This window comes from Callithrix jacchus, chromosome 10 (genome assembly GCF_049354715.1).
Source record: "Callithrix jacchus isolate 240 chromosome 10, calJac240_pri, whole genome shotgun sequence".
Classification (NCBI taxonomy): Eukaryota; Metazoa; Chordata; class Mammalia; order Primates; family Cebidae; genus Callithrix; species Callithrix jacchus.
In genome coordinates, this window is record NC_133511.1 from 109931743 (window position 1) to 109949914 (window position 18172).

Consider the following 18172-nt stretch of genomic DNA (forward strand, 5'->3'; position numbering starts at 1 on the left):
TCCTGACCAAGGAAAGGATGTGGTTTCGCAGTCCAGCAAAGCCTGGCTACAAATCCCAGCTCCATCTCTTCCCAGCTCCGGGACCTTTCTAGCCCAGTGGAGCTTTGGTTTTCTCATCCCTAAAAGGGAATGATGATAGTATCATCTACTTTGTAGAGCTTTTTGGAGGATCAAGTGAGATCATTTTAAGTGAACCCCCGTAATGCATTGCCTTATGTGATCATCAGGCCTCAGCAACCGTTGACCCTGTCCCAGCCCTCCCCACATGACCTCCCTGATCTAGACTTCCCCTACCCCAGCCTCACCTGGCAGTCAGGGTTTTGTTTCTGTATCTTGCCTGGCAAGCCCAGGACACGTGGTTTACGTGGCCATTAACGCTTCTCTCCGAGTAGGGACTGTGGTGATTGAGTCTCACTAGACTCGAGTGAGTCCTTGAGGAAGGGCAGCCCCTGGCCCTATGCCCTGGGCAAGCACAGGGCTGGCACTGTTGGTGCCAGGAGTGCAGGAAGGAGGGAACAGGGTGTGCAGCCTGTCAAGTGCTTTTACCCTCATCATCTCCTTGCATCCTCCTGGAAGGGATCCTAGAAGTCAGCTCGGAGGCTCCCCACCTCCCAGATGCGGAGGCGAGGCTCTGGAGGTGAGGCCTCTGGCTCAGACTTTGGGCTGGCACAGGCAGATCCTCCACTGGTGGGAACCTGGTGGTTGCAGGGGAACAGACTCCGCTGAGGCTCTGCCGTTGACCACAGCACCCTCGCCTGGCTGGGGCATGTGCAAGCCCTTTCTCGGCTCTGCACCAGCCCAGACTTTTCGTTTGCTTCCATCTCTCTTGTCCACCGCCTCCTTTCCTTCTCTCCAGAAAGCATGCCCCGGGGGCTGGGGGGAGTGAAAGTAAAAGGAGTGATTTATGAACTGAGCTGTTCTTCTTAATCAGAGAGCCCCTCCTGGGCCCCCACACCATGCAGATGGGGCTTAGCCGCCATCTGGGCGACAGGAGGGGTGAGATTAATAAAGCTGTCTGGCCTGGGCAGGGGTCGGCCCAGGAAAGCCCTGAGGCCCTGCGTGACCTCCGTCCCATCTCTGCGCCTTCTGGGCCTCGGGGCTCCCATCTGTCGAGGGATATCGGGCCTGGGCCATCCCCAAGGGCCTCCAGCTGGCCCAGGGAAGGAGTCTAGCCAACCTCCTGGGCCTCTGTGCCTGGCTGCCTGGTTCAGGGCAGAGCAGCACTGGGCTGGAGACTTTGGAGACTGGTTTTGCTAACCAGGTAAATGGACTCAGGTGAGTTAGTTACCCTGCCCACGCATTAGCTTCCTCATCTATAAAATGGGATGATAACAGTACCCACCTCCTCGGTAAGGATTAGATAAGAGGACAGGTAGGAGAAAGGTACAGCGGAGTCTGGTACATGGTCAATCCTAGTAGTTATTAGATTCAGTTATCACAAAATTGTGGCAATTCATTAGAATTTGACTTTATTTAGGGGAAAGATGTTTGTATCCACACTACCCAAGCCATGTGTACATGGCTGTCCTCCACGCCTGCTCCATTTATAACTGGCGGATGTGGGCTGGGGATCCACTTGTTTCCAGTATTCGATGCTGCTGATAGTAATAGCCCCCATGGTACTGTGAATTCTTACCACCACCTTTGGCTTCCAAATTCATCATCACAGTTTTCCAAGGAGAGCCCAGCACCTTGGAGAGGTGGCCAAGGGAGCTGGCCAAGGCAGGCGCCAACCCAGCCTCTGCAGAAGCGTCAGTGACGTGGTGCGTGTGGCAGGTGTCACTGGGCTGTCCTCTTCCAGGACAAATGAACCAGTCAATGAGATGGGGGCTTACGGAGGACAAAGAGAACAGGGGAAAGAGGGTTAGTTCAGGGAAGTTAGGACTCCATGAGGGGTGAGCCCATTTTCAGGACAGGGGACAGCATTCAAAGGGGCTGGAGCTCCCTTGTGGGGAGGAGGCAGGCAACTGCCAGACATTCCCCCAGAGTTCGGTGTCTCCTCCTTGTCTCTGAATTGGCCTGTGTCACCCATGCTTCTGGTCTCAGCCTCAATGTCCAGAGGGAGATGTGCTATGTCACACTCAGGGAAGCAGCCTGAGAGGCTGGGCAGGGAACAATGATGTAGGTGACCAGAGCTGGGATGGAGCAGGAAAAGAAGCAGGAAAAACCATCACTCCATCCTTGCTTCCCTGAGCCCTGGGGCTGGTCATGGGGCACAGGCCCTGAACTGCAAAGATGGAAAACAGCTTGAAATCTCCCGAGGCTGCTCGGCCTTGTCACTGACATCTCCAAGCCTCAGTTTCCTTCTTTAAAATGGGGCGATAGCCTGCCTCGCTGGCTGTTGTGAGGATTCATTGTGATCACACAGGAAGAGAAAGAACTTTCTGCAAAGGTCACTTTTGACTCTGACCCCTGAGTTTGGATTCCAGCCATGTCACTTACCAACAGTGTGATGTTGGACAAGTCAGTTCTCTCTCTTTTCTATTGGACTCAGTTTCCCCATTGTATTGTGGGGATGATGGTGTGATACCTACTTCATGGGGTTGTTCTGAGCATTTCATGAGCTCACACATGTCAGCACTGTACCCCAAGTTCATGGAGTGCGTGAAGCTGGTGCACACAGATGGGCAAGCAGTTGAAGGGCCTATCACATGTGTATGTTTAAGCCAAATAGGGGTGTCAGCTCCCAGGGCTGTGGTCACGACTCAGGAGGGAGGCCCCTTCTCCTGCCTTTCAATCTTCCCATTTCTACCTCTGCACTCCCACAAGACTAACCTTCGCCATCCCCTTCCCCACTACCTCCCACCCCCACCCCCACCTAGAGTTATGCTGGAGGTGGAGTGAGTCCTCCCCACTGATGGATCCCCAGCCCTGCTGTTTCCTGCCTGCTTGTCTCCTCCAGGTTACCACCACTTACCTGTGTACCTGTGCTTATTTGTACCTCGCACTCTCTGGCACAGCCCCTGGCACATAGTAAAAACTGGATGTACATCTACTGAGTGCAAGTAGGTGGGTGAGTGGATGGATTGAGAGAGGAAGGGAGGAATGGGTAAATGAGGAGGAGTCTGTCACCCACCACCCCTTCACTGACCCTAGGCGGGCTTGTACTTGAACAGGAGGGATTCTGAATAGGCATGGATATCTCCCCCTTCCTTCCCTAGAAATACCCTACAGCCCAGGCTTCTCCAGGTCCCAGTTCTTCCTGGGACTATCCTCTAACCCAGGGTGTGAGCAGGAGCTGGCTGTGGAATTTCCCGAAGGAATGATAGAACAGGAGTCTCCATCTGGGCCTGTTTGATTTCTGAAATCAAACCCTCACTTCCACTGCTGGGAGCTGGCCCTCTGAAGGTACCTTCTGGCAAATCCTTATGCAAAGCCAAGAAACCCTTTCCAGCATCAAATCTCTCTGTGCTGGGAGTCTAGGTTTTGGGGGAGGAAGTTGATGAACTGGGCCCTACTGGCACTCTCTATGCTGAGGCATTGTGGTTCATGCCTGGGTGGCATCCAGGGATGTAGGCCGCTCACACCCATCGTCTCCTCCCAGGCTGTCAGCCTCATGCAGCCATGTCAGCATACGTGAAGCCCATGCCAGAATCTGCAAGACCCTTAAAGATGTGGCTTCCCAGGCAGCTCCTACAAGGGCACCGAGGAGCTGCCATCTGGGCAGAAGGTGGGCACTCGGTACAGACCTCCCCAGCTGGAGTGGCCCCAGCTGCCGAGAGCTTTTCATGAGCTCTAACAGGCCCACATTAGCAGGACACTTTCCCCGAGTGTGTGCATCTGGTGGGCAGGTTTTCCTGAACAGCTCCTTTCATGTGGCTGCTCCTTACTGACTTTCTGTAGTAATTGAACATCTTCTCTTATTGGACAAGCTGGGCTGATAAAAGAAATATACATGAGCTCTGCTCATGGGAGATTCTGTCTGGCTGATGCCCAAAGAACTGCCTAGGTGACACATTGGCAACTGCCTCTCCTTTCTCAGTGCACCTCTTCCCTATCACCTGACACTGTCCCTTCTCCACTCTGATCCTTTCCAGTCCGTCTGCCTGTCTGTCTCCTTCAGTCTTTCCCTCTCTTTCAGACTTGGCTTTGTGCATTTCTCTGATTTGCTGACTCCACCATTTCTTTTTGCTCTTTTCCCACTATACGTTCATTCATTTATTCATCCAGATATATTAATTGAGGACCCACTATGTGCCAGGCACTGCTGTAGACACTAGAAATAAGCCAGTGAATGAAAGAAGTCCATGCCTTTATGAAACATGCATTCTAATAAAGGCAGAGACATACTCCCAAAATAAATAAGTAGCACATAGAATATGTGGTGTATCCACAAGGCACTGGGCTGGGCTTCCAAGCACATACCCATGACTCATTAATTGGTTTTGTAATTTGGCCAACCTCCTTTTCCCTCTGTCAGCCTCAGTTTTCTCATTTCCAGAATGAGGGTATTGGGCCAGATTATGCTTCCCAACCTTTGACAATGAAGAACTTCTTGTATTGATCTGTTGGTGATATAAGTTACATAAGAGCTGGATCTAAATCAGCACTTATACAAACAGTAGTGTCAGAAGTTTACCTGAAGTTCCCTTAAAGCCCTTTGTCTTAGTGTGTTTTCTGTTGCTATAACTGAACACCTGAGACTGGATAATTTATAAAGAAAAGGCATTTATTTCTTACAGTTCTGGGACTGGGAAGTCCAAGGTCAAGCAGCTGCATCTGATGAAGGCCATCTTGTTGGTGGGTGGGGAGGGGGTGGATTCTTTGTAGAGTTCCAAGGCGGTGCAGGACATTACATGGCAAGGGGGCTGAAAATGCCAAAGTGACTTTTATTACACACCCACTCTCAGGATAACCAACCGACTCCCAGGATAACCCATTAATCCATGAATGGATTGATCTAGTCATGAGGGCAGAGCCCTTGCAATCCAATAACCTTTTTTTTTTATTTATGAGAGAATCTCACTCCATCACCCAGGCTGGAGTGTGTGGCACTGTCTTGGCTCACTGCAGCCTCTGCCTCCTGGATTCAAGTGATTCTCCTGCCTCAGCTTCCTGAGTAGCTGGGACTACAAGCATGTGCCACCATGCCTGGCTAATTTTTGTATTTTTAGTGGATATGGGGTTCACCATGTTGGCCAGGATGGTCTCCATCTTCCGGCCTTATGATCCACCTGACTTGGCCTCCCAAAGTGCTGGGATTGCAGGCATGAGCCACCGTGCCTGGCCCTAATCACCTCTTAAAGGTCCCACCTCTTCATCCTATTACACTGAGTATTAAGTTTCAACATGACTTTCAGAGAGGACAAACATTCAAACCATGGCAGCCTTAAACACCCGGATTTCTTATACATGAAACAGTTGGCTGCATCTGAGGGTCATGTTGTATAAGACCCCTATCTGTAAGCACAGGACCTTCCTGTGGCCAGATGAGGGTTGCTATGACAGGCACATGAGCCTTCAGACCACAGGATCCACAGAGCAGATCCTGAGGCAGACAACACGTGGAAGGACAGCGGGATCACAGTACCTAAACTGCTCTCCAGTGTGCTTTCCAGGTACACGTGGGGAGTGGAATTCCCACTCAGCCAGGCTTGCCTCTGATGCTGACTCCTGCATTTCATCCCTCTGAGCCTCAGGATGTAAATAATTTTATGCACCAAATAGCATGTTCATTTTTGTTCTGCAAAGTCATACAGACCTGGTGACCAGAGATTCTGGACAACCTGAGAAACAAGATCCCCCCACCTGGGGGTGGTTAAATGGCTCCAAAACCCAAGACACTTGCCCCTTGAGCCAGCCCATGGTGAGGGGTTGATGTCTGAGGTGTTATTTGAAATATTGAAAATAACTTTAGGATGTGGCTGGTCTCAGGGAATCCAGTTTGAGAACCATTGAATGCAATCACTCTCCCTGCTTCAGAATCCTCCACCCAGACTCCTCCCCTTTCCTGAAGCTGAAGTTGATGTGCCTGGTGTCTAGGAGAGCAGCTGGGAGCAGCTACCTTGTGGCAGGGCAGGAGGGAGGAACAGAGCCCAGAGCCGGGGTGGAACCTCCATGTGTCAGGCGCTGCGTGATGAACTGTACCTCTATGATATCATTTCATGCTCAGTTAGCACAATTTCTAGAGGAAGGTCAGCATTCCTGGCCCCACTTTGCAGGCATGATCTCAAAGGCTTGGAGAGGCCCACAGTCATGAGGCAAGAAAGTGACAGGCTGGGTCCCACCTGACCCCACAGGCTCCACCCACACTGCTACTCTCCCCCAGGGCCCCCTCAGCTCAGGGGAATGGGGAGACTTTGATGGGTCTCCCACCACTGGACCCAGGAAGGGCGTCATGTCCTCCATGATTCCCTACTCTTTAGAAGTAAATTAGGGAACTGTGCAGTGATGACTTAACTTCTAGAAGTCATCCATGGATGGGTGGAGCTAACAGCCAGGCTGAGATTGGAGGTCCCATGTGTCTATCATTCTAGTCTGACCAATTGGCTATGGAGGTGTGTCCCCACATTCAGAAGGTCTCTATAGGGGATGGAGCAGGGGAGCCCTGGTCTCTAGGCTTCAGCCTGGCAGTGGAGGCTGGCTCCAGAGGCTGTCCCTGCTGGAGAATGGGACATGAAATGGCATAGGTGGTGTGAAGACAGCTCTGCACTTTGGAGGAGGATGGATGAATGGGACAAGGGAATTCACATCCATTCAGAATGATGATTAGCAATGTGGCTCCAGATTAAGACAGACCTGGGTTCAAATTCTGGCTCAGGCACTTCTGTGCTGTGTGATCTTAGACAAGTGATTCCACCTCTCTGAGCCTCAATTCCCTCCCCTGAAAAATAGAACTACGTTACCTAATCCCAGAGCTTTATAAGGATTCAATGAAATCATGTGTATTCCCTGGCACACAGTAAGAACTCGATATATGCCAGTGGTTACTATTGTTAGCTACCATGTGCCAAGCCCTGTGCTCTGTATTTTCCATGCATCATGAGGAAGGCATTATGTGTATCCTGACTTTACAGAGAAGGAATTCAGTTGTACGCAGTTTGGTAACTTGCTCCACCAGCTATGCCTGGCAGAGCCAGGACACAGTCCCTTCTTGGGCACCAAAGCCCCCTATTTACTCATCCACTCTGCTCTGAAACTGGAACCTGGGCCTCCATCTTCTCCGCCAGTCCCCAGGCTCACATCATCTATTTTCCTACCTGACCCACCTTTGAGGTCCTGGGAGGCTCTTCCCAGGAGACACATCTCCCTTGATTGCATTTGTCTGGGGCCCAGTGCTCCACGAGCCGGGGCTATGAGATGTAATCTACAATGAATGTGGTATGCAATAAATACAGGTAGCCCGTTTATGAGCTGCCGTATTTATTACACTCCTTAATTGCTAAAGAGCCAGAGCCGGCTGAAGCTGGATTCTACCCTGGAGAGAAGCTCTGCCTGGGTGGGCAGAGGGAGGGACGGTAGAGCCTGGCCTCCCACACAGGACTACTCAGCCTCTTGCTATTGTGGCTGCTCTGCCTCCAAAGGCCCGTTTATCCTTCATGGCCTGATAGAGGAAGCAGTCAGGCCATCAGATTCCTGCTCTGCCATTTGACACGTGAAGACGCTGAGGCCAGAGAGAGAAAGTGATTTGCCCAAGGTCACATAGCAGTGACTTAGAGAGCAGGAGCCAGGGCTCCAGACTCCTAGGCCAGTGCTCCTTGTGCCTAACTCTGCTTGAACATCTGCTCCTGGATCAGGTAGAGCACAGGATCTGGAGTTGGGTGAGTGGTGGTTTTGAAGCCCAGTCTATGCATATACGCTGTGTGATACTGGGCAGGTTACTTGACCTCTCTGAGCCTCAGTGTCCTTTTCTGTAAAGTGGGCATAGTACGTCCTGCTTTATGGACTTTCTGGAGAGATTATGAGTCAGTGCTCAATAAATGTTCAGTCCTCTTTTCCCTTTCCAAAGGGCACAGGGCGTCTGAAATGCATGGAGCTGAAGTCAGCCAAGAGCTGAAAGGAAAGATGGGTCAGAAGAGAAAGGCTCCGGGGTGCAAGGCACTGTCCTGGGTTTCTGATCTAAGGGAACCGCAGGCCTATAAGTAACCTATGAAGGCAGAGTTAGATGTGGACGTGATAGGAGCTGTCCACCCTGCTCTGTGCATTTACACTGGACATTTTATAGATGAAGAAATGGAGGTTCTAAGAGGCTAAGTCACTTGCCCAAAGACACAGAGGTAGAAAAGGTAATGGGCTGGGATTCGAACCCCCGTGTGTCTGACTTCAGAGTCCAAGCTCAGGACCATGCTGGTTAGATGCAGTTTAGATGCTCCTTCTAGAAAGTCAGGGATGATAGGAGGGATGTGGCTGGCAGGCTGGAAACAGTATCCTGGGGAATGTTCTGCAGGAAGAGAGCCTGGCCTTGGTGATGAAGGAAGGGTAAAGGCCCCACAGTCACGGATGATGGCCAAGATGCTGAATAAGCAGGATTCACTGGCATGAGCCAACCAGAAGAGATACTGGCCAGACAGGACGGCCATCCCTATGGATCCCCACTGAGGACCTATGAGGGTAGAGGGTCCCTCTATCCTGCTGCAGGCCCTGCCCACTGGCCTTGGGGAGGGTGGGGCCTGGAGCAAAGGAAGGGATAGGTTCTCCTGGTGCCTCCCATCCCATGCAGCTCTAGGCTTTCTGACCTCAGGAAGATCTGGAGAGAAGGGAGAGCAAGCAGGGCATTCAGAGGGCCCTGTCCTCGGCTGTCCTCACCCAGGAGAGGGCACGACAGAGAGAGGAAAAGGGAGCACAAGAGAGCGTGGCTGTGGGTTGGAATCGTTGTGGCTCCACTTTCTAGCTATTGAAGGCAAGGAGGCTACAAATGCCTGGAAGCATGCCTTAGCCCGGTACCAGGCCTCCTGCACACACTGCTGAATTAACACTCCCTATGTGGAACCATGGACGATCCCTACTGTGTCCCAGTAAGGCACAACCACAATTCTGCTCCTCTGGGATTCACCAGGAACACTGGTTGGTTATGTAATGGTATATATTTTGGTGGGGGCAGCAGTAGACATCAGCATAGGCCATGGAATATTATAATAAGGAAGGCACTGAGCTTGGCTTGATGGCGACAGGAGGGGGCAATCAGGAAGGCTTCCTGGAAGAGGTGATGCCTGTGACGAGTCTTAAAGGATGCATAGGAATTAAGTGAGACTGGAAGTAGGTGGAAGGGCAATGGAAGGAAAGAGAAGGGATCACCATGAGCAGGGGCAGCAAGTAAGCCTCAGGGAGATACCTCTGGGGGACTCTGCTTTGAGTGTGGTGATTGGAAAATGAGGGCAGGAGTAACAAGAAGTGGCCATGGGGAATCTTGGAGGTCCTGTGGTCTGGAGGAGTCAGCTTGGTCTCCTGTACCTGTTTGGTTTTCAGCAAGAGAGGGCTGTGATGACATGTGCTTTGTGGAAAGGTCCTTCTGGCAGCAGAGAAGCACCTGATTGAAGGGGAGGTAGGGACGCCAGTCTCAGCCCAGAGGCGGTGGCCATGTCTGGATGAGAGAGAAGGCCAGGAGCAGGGCTGCGGCTGGACAAGTTTCAGAGACCCCGGCGATAGAGAGGATGGTGTCATCAGATTCTACCTCCAAAGGCAGATGGCGTGTCATGAATTCAGGCCATGCTCACTGAAGTAAAGAATAATGCCCCATCACACTGCCTGGGTTCCAGTTTTGGCTTCACCACTCACTAGCTATGACCTCAGACAAGTCACCTCACCTCCATCCTACCCTCTAGAAAATGAGGATAATAAGACTACTAATCTCATGGATTGTTATGAGTTAGTAAATGTAAAGCATTAGGGCGGAGCCAGCACATAGTAAATGCTCAATAAATAGTATTATTTGTAGGGGCGGAGATTTGGGTGGGTGACCACAGGAAAACCCTGCTTTTCCTTTCCCCCTGCACAGTTGAAGAGAAGCCCTCAGGTACTGTTGGAAGGACAAAGCCTTGGAGCCTGGAGCCCCTGGGTCAGCTTCACCCTAAGATTTTTCCCTTTGAATGGCCTTGCGTTCCTTACCAGCTAACTTGGTGCCTCAGTTTCTCCCTCCTGGTAAGGAGGAGGATGTCCCAGGTGGGCTCTGAGTGTCTTCCCCTCTGGGATTTGATGCCGAGTGGCCCCACCTGTTCTTCCCCTGCTCAGCAGTTTTCCAAGTTGCAATAAGGGCCAGTGGAGCAGCAGGGAGGAGGCGTCCCTTTAGGGAGGAGGAAGGCCCTCCGGCCCCAGGGCCAGTGCGGAATCCAAGGCCAATGTGCCTATCAGGCCTTCCTCACGGGCTCCAGGCACCTTAGCCATGTCTGCCTGGCCAAGGTTGGCTGGTGCACAGACACCTGGCACCTTGGCAGAAACAATGAGGAGGGATGCGAGGCACCACTCCTGAGACCAGGAACCTTTCCCTGTCCCCTCCCCACCAGCTGGCTCTGTCTGTGCTCCTCTCTCCATGGATTCAAATGCACCTACCGAAAAACTCTAGCTCAGACCAAAATGAGCCTGGAGTGGTGCTGTCATCACCGATTAGGGGAGGGGTGGAGCGGCCAGGCAGGTGAGAGGCAGGCACTCTCTGCTCCGTCTGTTCCTTATGATTTGAGTGTGCCAGCCTGGCTGCTGTTGGATTGTGGTTTGGGGCAGGGAGGAGGCAAGTGCTGAGGCCCATTATGTGCCATGGGCCTTGTCACTGCTTTCTACAAGCTGTGTGGCCTTGGACAAATCCCTTAACCTCTCTGAGGGCTGGGCTGATGGAAGGATTCGTGGTAATTGGAGTACATACCTCCTTGGTAGTTACAAGGATTAAATGAGATCATATGTGCAAAGCCCTGGGCACAGCGCTGGATCCCCAAACAGTGGCTACGATTATTACTGTTTCCCCAACTTTGTTATAAATTGACAAATTATGATTTTATATGTTTATGTGGTCTAATGTGACGTTTTGCTACACATTTACTATTATTAATATTAATAATAATAAGCCTCCCAGAAACCCTTTAAGTAAGACTTAGCAACCTTATTTTGTGGAGGAAGATGGAGTCCAGCCATGTCCTGTGGGAGAAAGTGGGAGCTGTAGAAAGTAATCAGACACTATCTCCCCCACATCCGTCCACACCCCAGTGCGTACTCCCAGAACCCTTTGCGCCAAGTCCTGTCATGAAGGGACAACCTCCGCCCCGGCAAAGCACCTGTAGGGCTGGCAGCTCGGGACTGGCTTGCGTTCTGGCCCTGCCCCTTCCTAGCTGTGGGACACTGGACGTGTTCCTTTCATTCGTAGTCTCAGTTTCCCCACCTGTCACATGGCTCTCTCATCCTGCCCCGAGTCTCTCCCAGAGCTGTTAGGAAGAAAATGTGAAAATAGTGAATATGGAATGTAAACATGTCTTGTGCACCTTGAAATCTGACTCAAGGTGGCAGATGCTGTCAGCCTCCCCTGGGGGATGGGGAAGTTTGCATTTCTGTCCAGCCCCGGCCGTGCCTGGCAAGCCACAGTGCTCAATCAGTGTTGGCTGAATGGAATCGTGTTCAATGACTTGCTGCCGTGGATATACTTTAGGTGAAGATAGGAAAGGCTCCGGGGGAAGTGGGATGCTGGAGGTCTCGGGATACAGGTAGCCGAGGCTCGGGGAGGCTTTGGCCTGAGAAGCAGGGTTCAAACCCCCGGTAGGCTGCTTTCCTCTTCCCTGCAACACCCCGTCTCACTGGCACCAAGCAACCAGCCTGGTCTGTTCTGTGGCCGGAGAGCGTGTGGGATGGTGGGACGTTTGTCAGGCGCGGCTCTCCGGCTTTGAGCCTTGGTTTTCTCATCTGTTAAGTGGCCAGCTCATACCTGCAGCAGAGCAACAGCGTGAAGCGGGACGACGGAACACTCACCACGTGCCCGGCGATGTGCTGAGCATGTTACTGTGGGATTTCATTTCATTTTCACAGCACTGCTGGGAGGAAGATTCTGTTCTTAATCTTCGCTTTAAAGTTGGAGAGAGCAACACCCAGAGAGGTGGAGTAATTTGCCCAAGATCACATAGCAAATGAAAGCTAGAGCCAGGGCTGAAACCCAGCCAGAGCAGCTCCAGTGTTCTCATCTCCACGATCGGCCTCCATCTTTTTCCAGCCTTTGCAAGGGTGGGGCTGACTTCGGGGACCCTCTAGGGAGGGCTAGGGTTCTTCCTGGGTGGGGTCCCCCATCGGGAGGACTGAGGTGGCCTTGTGTTTCTAGGTGGAACATCATGGAAGGCGACTGTCTGAGCTGCATGAAGTATCTGATGTTTGTTTTCAATTTCTTCATATTTGTAAGTATTTCTGGGTCGTCCCGGACCTCTGCTGGGTGGGCAGAACTGGCTACTGCTTTGAAATAGTCACTCTGGGCCAAGTCCCTTGGGTGAGCACAGGGGCCAGCGCTAGAGGGAGGGGTACCTGCCAGCCAGGCTTTCAGAAAGGGAGCCCCCAGCAGGCCCACCCCACTCTGAAGAGCTGACCTTCTTAGGAGAGACATTTTACACAGGCTGCAGGGTGGTCAGCCCCTCTGACAAAGGTGGAGGGGACCTCGGCCCAGCCACTGTCTTGGGATCTGATGCCTCATGGGGAATGGGAAAGGAGGGGATGGGGGTGATCAGAGGGCAGCAAAAGGGAACCCCACCTAACCTTGTCTCCGCGAGCGGTAGATGGACTTCAGAGCTGGAGGGGCCAAGTCCCTGCAGCCGGATCTAATCAGAAACTCCTCTGGGCCTGGAAGACCTGCATTCAAACCCCAGTGCTACATCTTAGCGGCTTCTGCTTTGACACACAGTTCACCTCTCTGAACCTCAGTATCTTCGCCTCTTAATGACCTAACTCAACAGGCTTTTTGAAAATTAAGTAAGATTAGTTTACAAAGTGACCAGGATATGGTCCGGCCTCCAGAGCTTAGCTCCGTTTCCATCTGACCTACGGATTTTGTATATTAAGGGACAGAGGCCCAGACACTCAGGTGGCCCACCCACCTGCTGAGCCCACCCCAGGCTCTGCTCAGACTTGTGGCCCCTCCCAGGAGTGGAGCTGTGGCCCCAGCTTCTTTGGCCCCCACAGGCTTTCCTGGTCCAGCCTTAGCCCTTGATCTTGGTATATCTAAGACCTGGGTGAATCAGCCTTTACTTGCTTCTTTCAGGGCAGGCTCTGGAAAGAGGGAGTCCTCTTTCTGGCCAGAACTGACCTTCTATTTCTGTCTGTCTGTCTTTCCCTCTCTGTCTATCTCTATACCTTCGTGTCTTTTTAAAAAATACACATTTCAGCAACTCCCTTAACTTCTCTTCCCTGCCTTATAATTCTAAAATGCCTCGAGCCTTGCAGACTTGAATTCTAGACCCAAGGCCACCACCTGCCAAGCTGGGTGACCCCGCGCAAGCTCACCCTCCCTCCAGCTCCAGTGTTTCCACCTGAAATGGAGCTGGGCCGTCCTTGAAGCGTTTAGCATACAGTTGCGGAATCCCAAGATCTCCAGCAGCAATAAGGAGGCTCAGGTTTTCCTGGAAGTCATTCTGGGAGACCAGGGAGAGATCCGGCATGACAGGTGGCAAGAACGGAAACTCTGTCGCTGGCCACTCCTGTTCAGCCTTTCCTTCTCTTTCCCCTGCTGGGTCCCTCAGGCCTCAACACTGGACTCCTGCCCTAAGGGCACCTACAAATGCCCCTTGCCCAAAGCCATCAGCTCTCTTCAGCACGCAGTCCTGCTCAGCCAAGCCAAAGCCCAGCAGTTTTCCTATCACCCCACTGTCGACCCTCACACAGGCCTCTGGGGGTCTCCTGTCCTCCCGCCACATGAAGGGATTTCAGATACTTTACAGCCCTAAATCCCATGGTGGCAAACTTTAGTTCTTCTCACAACAGGTTTGCTTCTAATACTTATCCGTGCCTAAGAAAAATGGAATAGGTGGGGCATCGTGGCTCCCACCTGTAATCCCAACAGTTTGGGAGATCAAGGCAGGTGGATCACTTGAGCCCACAAGTTTGAGACCAGTCTGGGCAACACGGTGAAACTCGATCTCTACAGAAAAATACAAAAATTAGCCAGGCATGGTGGCATGTGCCTGTGGTCCCAGTTACTTGGGATACTGACATGGGAGGATGATTTGAGCCCAGGAGATCAAGGCTGCAGTGAGCCATGATCCCGCCATTGCACTCCAGCCTGGGTGACAGAGCAAAACTCTGTCTGAAAAAAAAGGAAAGAAAAATGAAACAGATATTTATTGAAATCTGCTAAACGTCTTCTGTCCTTTCTTCCCTGGGGCTGCCTTAGCCTGTGAGTATTTGAGTCTTTGTTTGACCACAAGGAAGCTAAAAGGCTCAGAGAGGTTATGTTATGCCACTTGCCTTAGGTCACACAGCTCATAAGTGGCACAGCTCTCTCTCTCTAGACTACACTGCCTCATTCCAAAGATAAATAAGGCACGGAGACCCCATGTTGATGGAGACATAAGTCCGAAGGCTTTTGAGCCATGGATTAGAGAGTGGGGAGCCCACTCTCAGGTTGGAACCTCACTGAGAGTCCCGTGGGGGACAGTGACGATGACTTGGTCTGTGTTTTCCTGGCCCCTAGCATGGGTGGTGCTAACACAGCATTGGGCTCACTCAGGACATGTTCATGTACCTTTGTTTAAAGACCTGGGATGGAGCCCTGACTCTGCCACGAACTTGCTGTGTGACCTTCGGCAAGTTGCTGGCCCCCTCTGTGTGGAATCAGAGGGTTGGGCTAGATGGCCTCCTCATCCACAGGTCTGACATTTCAGGAGAAGATGAAATAACCTGTATATGATGAGTGTTTTTTTCAGTAGCCCAGGGTGGGGCCTGGGTCAGAAATTGGATGTAGAGGATGCATCTTACACTTAAGATCACAGCAATTAGAAATATTCAAAACAATTCAAGGCACAGCTGGGACCCACTGGCTCTCACTGCAGATGAATTCTGCCCAGCTCACCTAGTGCTTGACGCCTCTGACCCTGGGGCTGGCTCCGGGAGTGCTGGGTCAGGAGTGCCTAACCTCCCTTTCTCCCTGTTTCTCCTCCCCACTCCTCCACTGGCCCAAGCAGCTGGGTGGGGCCTGCCTGCTGGCCATTGGCATCTGGGTCATGGTGGACCCCACCGGCTTCCGGGAGATCGTGGCTGCCAACCCCCTGCTCCTCACGGGCGCCTACATCCTCCTGGCCATGGGGGGCCTGCTCTTTCTGCTCGGCTTCCTGGGCTGCTGTGGGGCCGTCCGTGAGAACAAGTGTCTGCTGCTATTTGTGAGTACCCCAGCCCCCACCCCACCCATGGGTGCAATGAGGGGTGTTGGGGATCGGCTGTGGACTCCCAGGCTGGCTTCCATTCAGACCAGTGTTTCCCAGGGGCTGTCAAAGCAGAAGGGATCATGGAGACAATCCGACCCTACTCATTCTGGAGTCAGTGGTCCTGAAGCCCTGAGATGTTCAGCAACTAGCCCGGAGTCCCATGGGTGTTGGGGGCGGAGGGGATAAAACAGATGCTGGGCCAGGGCCCCTGCAGTGCCTCAGGCTGCCTCTGCCCATGCCTTTGGGACTGTTTTCTCCCTGGGGCTGCCCTTCCTGTCTCCCACTTCACTTTGCTGCCTGCCTCTAGTCAAGCCAGGGCCCTTGGCTCAAGGCACACCTGGCCTGTGTCTGCATGCCAGGAAACTCAGAATGAGGTTTGAGCCACAGGAACCCACCTCCAGGGGTGGGGCAGTCCCCAGCCTTTTCTGTTTGCCTTAATGGCCCCAGCTTCCAGAGCCTGCTTTTGTACGGGGCCCAGCAGATGAGCTGGCCCAGGTGGAGGGGGCCTTGGTGTCCAGGTCTGAACAGCCAGGCTTCTCCAAGGCATGGTCAACTGAGGTCGCTGACATGGTCCTTGCTGGTTTTCCACTTTCTTGCTTTTAAAAACTATTATGTAACTCCTCAGTAATATCCCTGAAATGGCTAGTGGATGAGGCCTTCCCCTTGGAGATATCCAATTCTGAAATAGGTATGATATGCCCTCTGAAGGTTTCTTATTCTTTAAGCAAATAGCCCTTGAGCTCCTATATGGGCATGTGGTACACTGGGTGCTGGTGGTGTGCCAGTGGCCATGGTCCCATCTCTCAAAACAGGCACAGGGGAGGCAGCTGAGCCATGTGGATGAGCTGGGCAGTGGTCGGGCCTGTTTGGAGTGGACTCCCTGCTCCATCCTCTAAGGGTGCGGCTCCAGCCTAGTTCCTCAACCTCCCTGAGCAGCTGTGTCTTATGCTAAAGACGGGGCCGACCAGCTTTAGATCACAGCCAAACCAGACAAACAGTGAGCATTCTGGTTTTCTAGTCTTCTGGATTCCCCTGGGCGGTGGCACTTGGGGCCTCTGCCTGTTTTCCTGTGCTGGGCGGATGGGTCTTCGCTCCGCTAAGAGGTCCTGGACTTGGAGAACTTCTGGGCTGAGCCCAGTCCCGCTACAGGGTAAGTTAAAACCCTGTTTAGAGAAGTATGCATGTGGCTGGGTCAACTTGCCTATGCTCCTTGTGGGCAGAGCTGAATGACAGGGAGACCTGGGCAGGTCGGCTGGAGGGCTGCCTTGTGAGGTTCTGTAGGTTCACCAGCACCAGCAGTGCTGGGAGGAGAGACTTGGCACCATGCCTCTTCCTCAGACGAGAGCACGCTGCACAGCCCCATTCGTGTCAGAGTGAGATGCCCCCATCCAGAGGAAGTGAAGTCAGCTGCGAAATGAGTGACAGGGAGCCTTGGGCCCATTTGTCCTTCAACAGCGCAAATACTGCAGACCTCATTTGGAGAGAAACAAATAAATGCCTTGAGCGCCCCCTGGTGGACAGTTCTCTACTGCTTGTCACAGTGCTTGCCGTAGTCTTGGCTGGGGAGCCCGAGGGTACTTTAAAAGGAGCTGGAATATGGGTCCCAGGACACGCCCAGCCTCCCTTTCCCCCTCCTCACCTTGGCCCCCAGGGGCTCATTCATTGTTAATGGGCTCGTCTTTGAAGCCAAGACCGGAAGCCAGGCTGGTGTTCTTGGCTGCGAGCAGGCTGGGGTGGCCCTCCAGCCTCCTCCAGTAAGTGGTTGCCTGCAAACCTGCCAGCGGCTGGAGGACGTCCTCCCTCCCATGCTGTGGGAGGCAGGACTGAGACCCAGGGACAGGAGATGTGTCCACAGTCCTCCCGAGAGAACTGATCCTTCCTCAAGGCCTGATGGTAGACTCCCCCTCCCCTCCCTGCCCCGGTCTCTCTCCCTATGTCCCCCTTCCCTCTGCCTCTGTCCTCCCCATTTCTTTCTTTCTTTCTTTTTTTAGACAGGCTCTTGGTCTGTGACCCAGGCTGGTGTGCAGTGGTGTGATCTCCACTCACTGTAGCCTCGACCTCCCAGGCTCAAATGATCCTCCCACCTCAGTCCCCTGAGTAGCTGGGACCACAGGCATGCATCACCACACCCAGCTAATTTTTGTATTTTTGTAGAGACAGGGTTTTGCCATGTTGCTCAGGCCGGTCTTGAACTCCTGGGCTCAAGTAATCCACCCGCCTCAGCCTCCCAAAATGTTGGGATTACATGCGGGCACCATACACTTGTCCTTGTCTTTCTTTGACCTCTGTGTTTATTCCTACGCCCTTTCCTTGTCCCTGTCCTGATCTCTCCCTCCCCCATTTCCCTGTCTCTCTCTCCACTTCCCTTGCTCGCCTTCCCCTCTCTGAGGCCCTGCCCACACAAGCCTGAGGTCACAGTGTAGGTCACAGGCAGAGGATGCTTGAATCAGGGTCTTCTGGCTTCCAGACCAGGGCTGCCTAGAGGCTCCTGGAATGGACTCAGTTCAAGATTTACCTAAATTTATGTGCAAAATGTTAGCTCTGGGCCTGTGTGTGTGTATTGTGTCTACATGGATTGTGTGCATACTCATGTGTATGTGCATGTGTGTTGTATTTGCGTGTATGTTGTGTTCCATCGTGTGTGCTTATGTGTACATATGTGCACTGCTTTGTGCACATGCACACGTGAATGGGTGTTGTATGTGCATGAGTGTTACACATGTGTGTGTTGTGCATGTGTGTGTTGTGCATGTGTGGGTGTTGTGCATGCATAGGTGTTGCATGTGCATGGGTGTTACACATGCGTGGGTGTTGTATGTGCGTGGGTGTTGTGCATGTGTGAGTGTTGTGTGTGAGGGTGT

General features: G+C 52.5%; 1 protein-coding gene across 11 annotated transcripts in view; it reads left to right on the forward strand.

Moving 5' to 3' along the window:
- TSPAN18 (tetraspanin 18) overlaps positions 1–18172 on the forward strand; it is a 212967-nt gene that overhangs the window by 175547 nt on the left and 19248 nt on the right. For 6 of the 11 annotated variants that reach the window (XM_035262412.3, XM_017978039.4, XM_035262414.3 and 3 more), the window contains 2 exons: positions 12227–12299; positions 15072–15266. In XM_035262412.3, coding sequence (XP_035118303.1) covers positions 12237–12299; positions 15072–15266 — 258 coding nt within the window. In that variant the 5' untranslated portion in view covers positions 12227–12236. Of the gene's footprint in view, positions 1–12226; positions 12300–15068; positions 15267–18172 lie in introns of all 11 variants that reach the window. The other 5 variants (XM_035262408.3, XM_035262406.3, XM_035262410.3 and 2 more) reach the window with 1 other exon arrangement.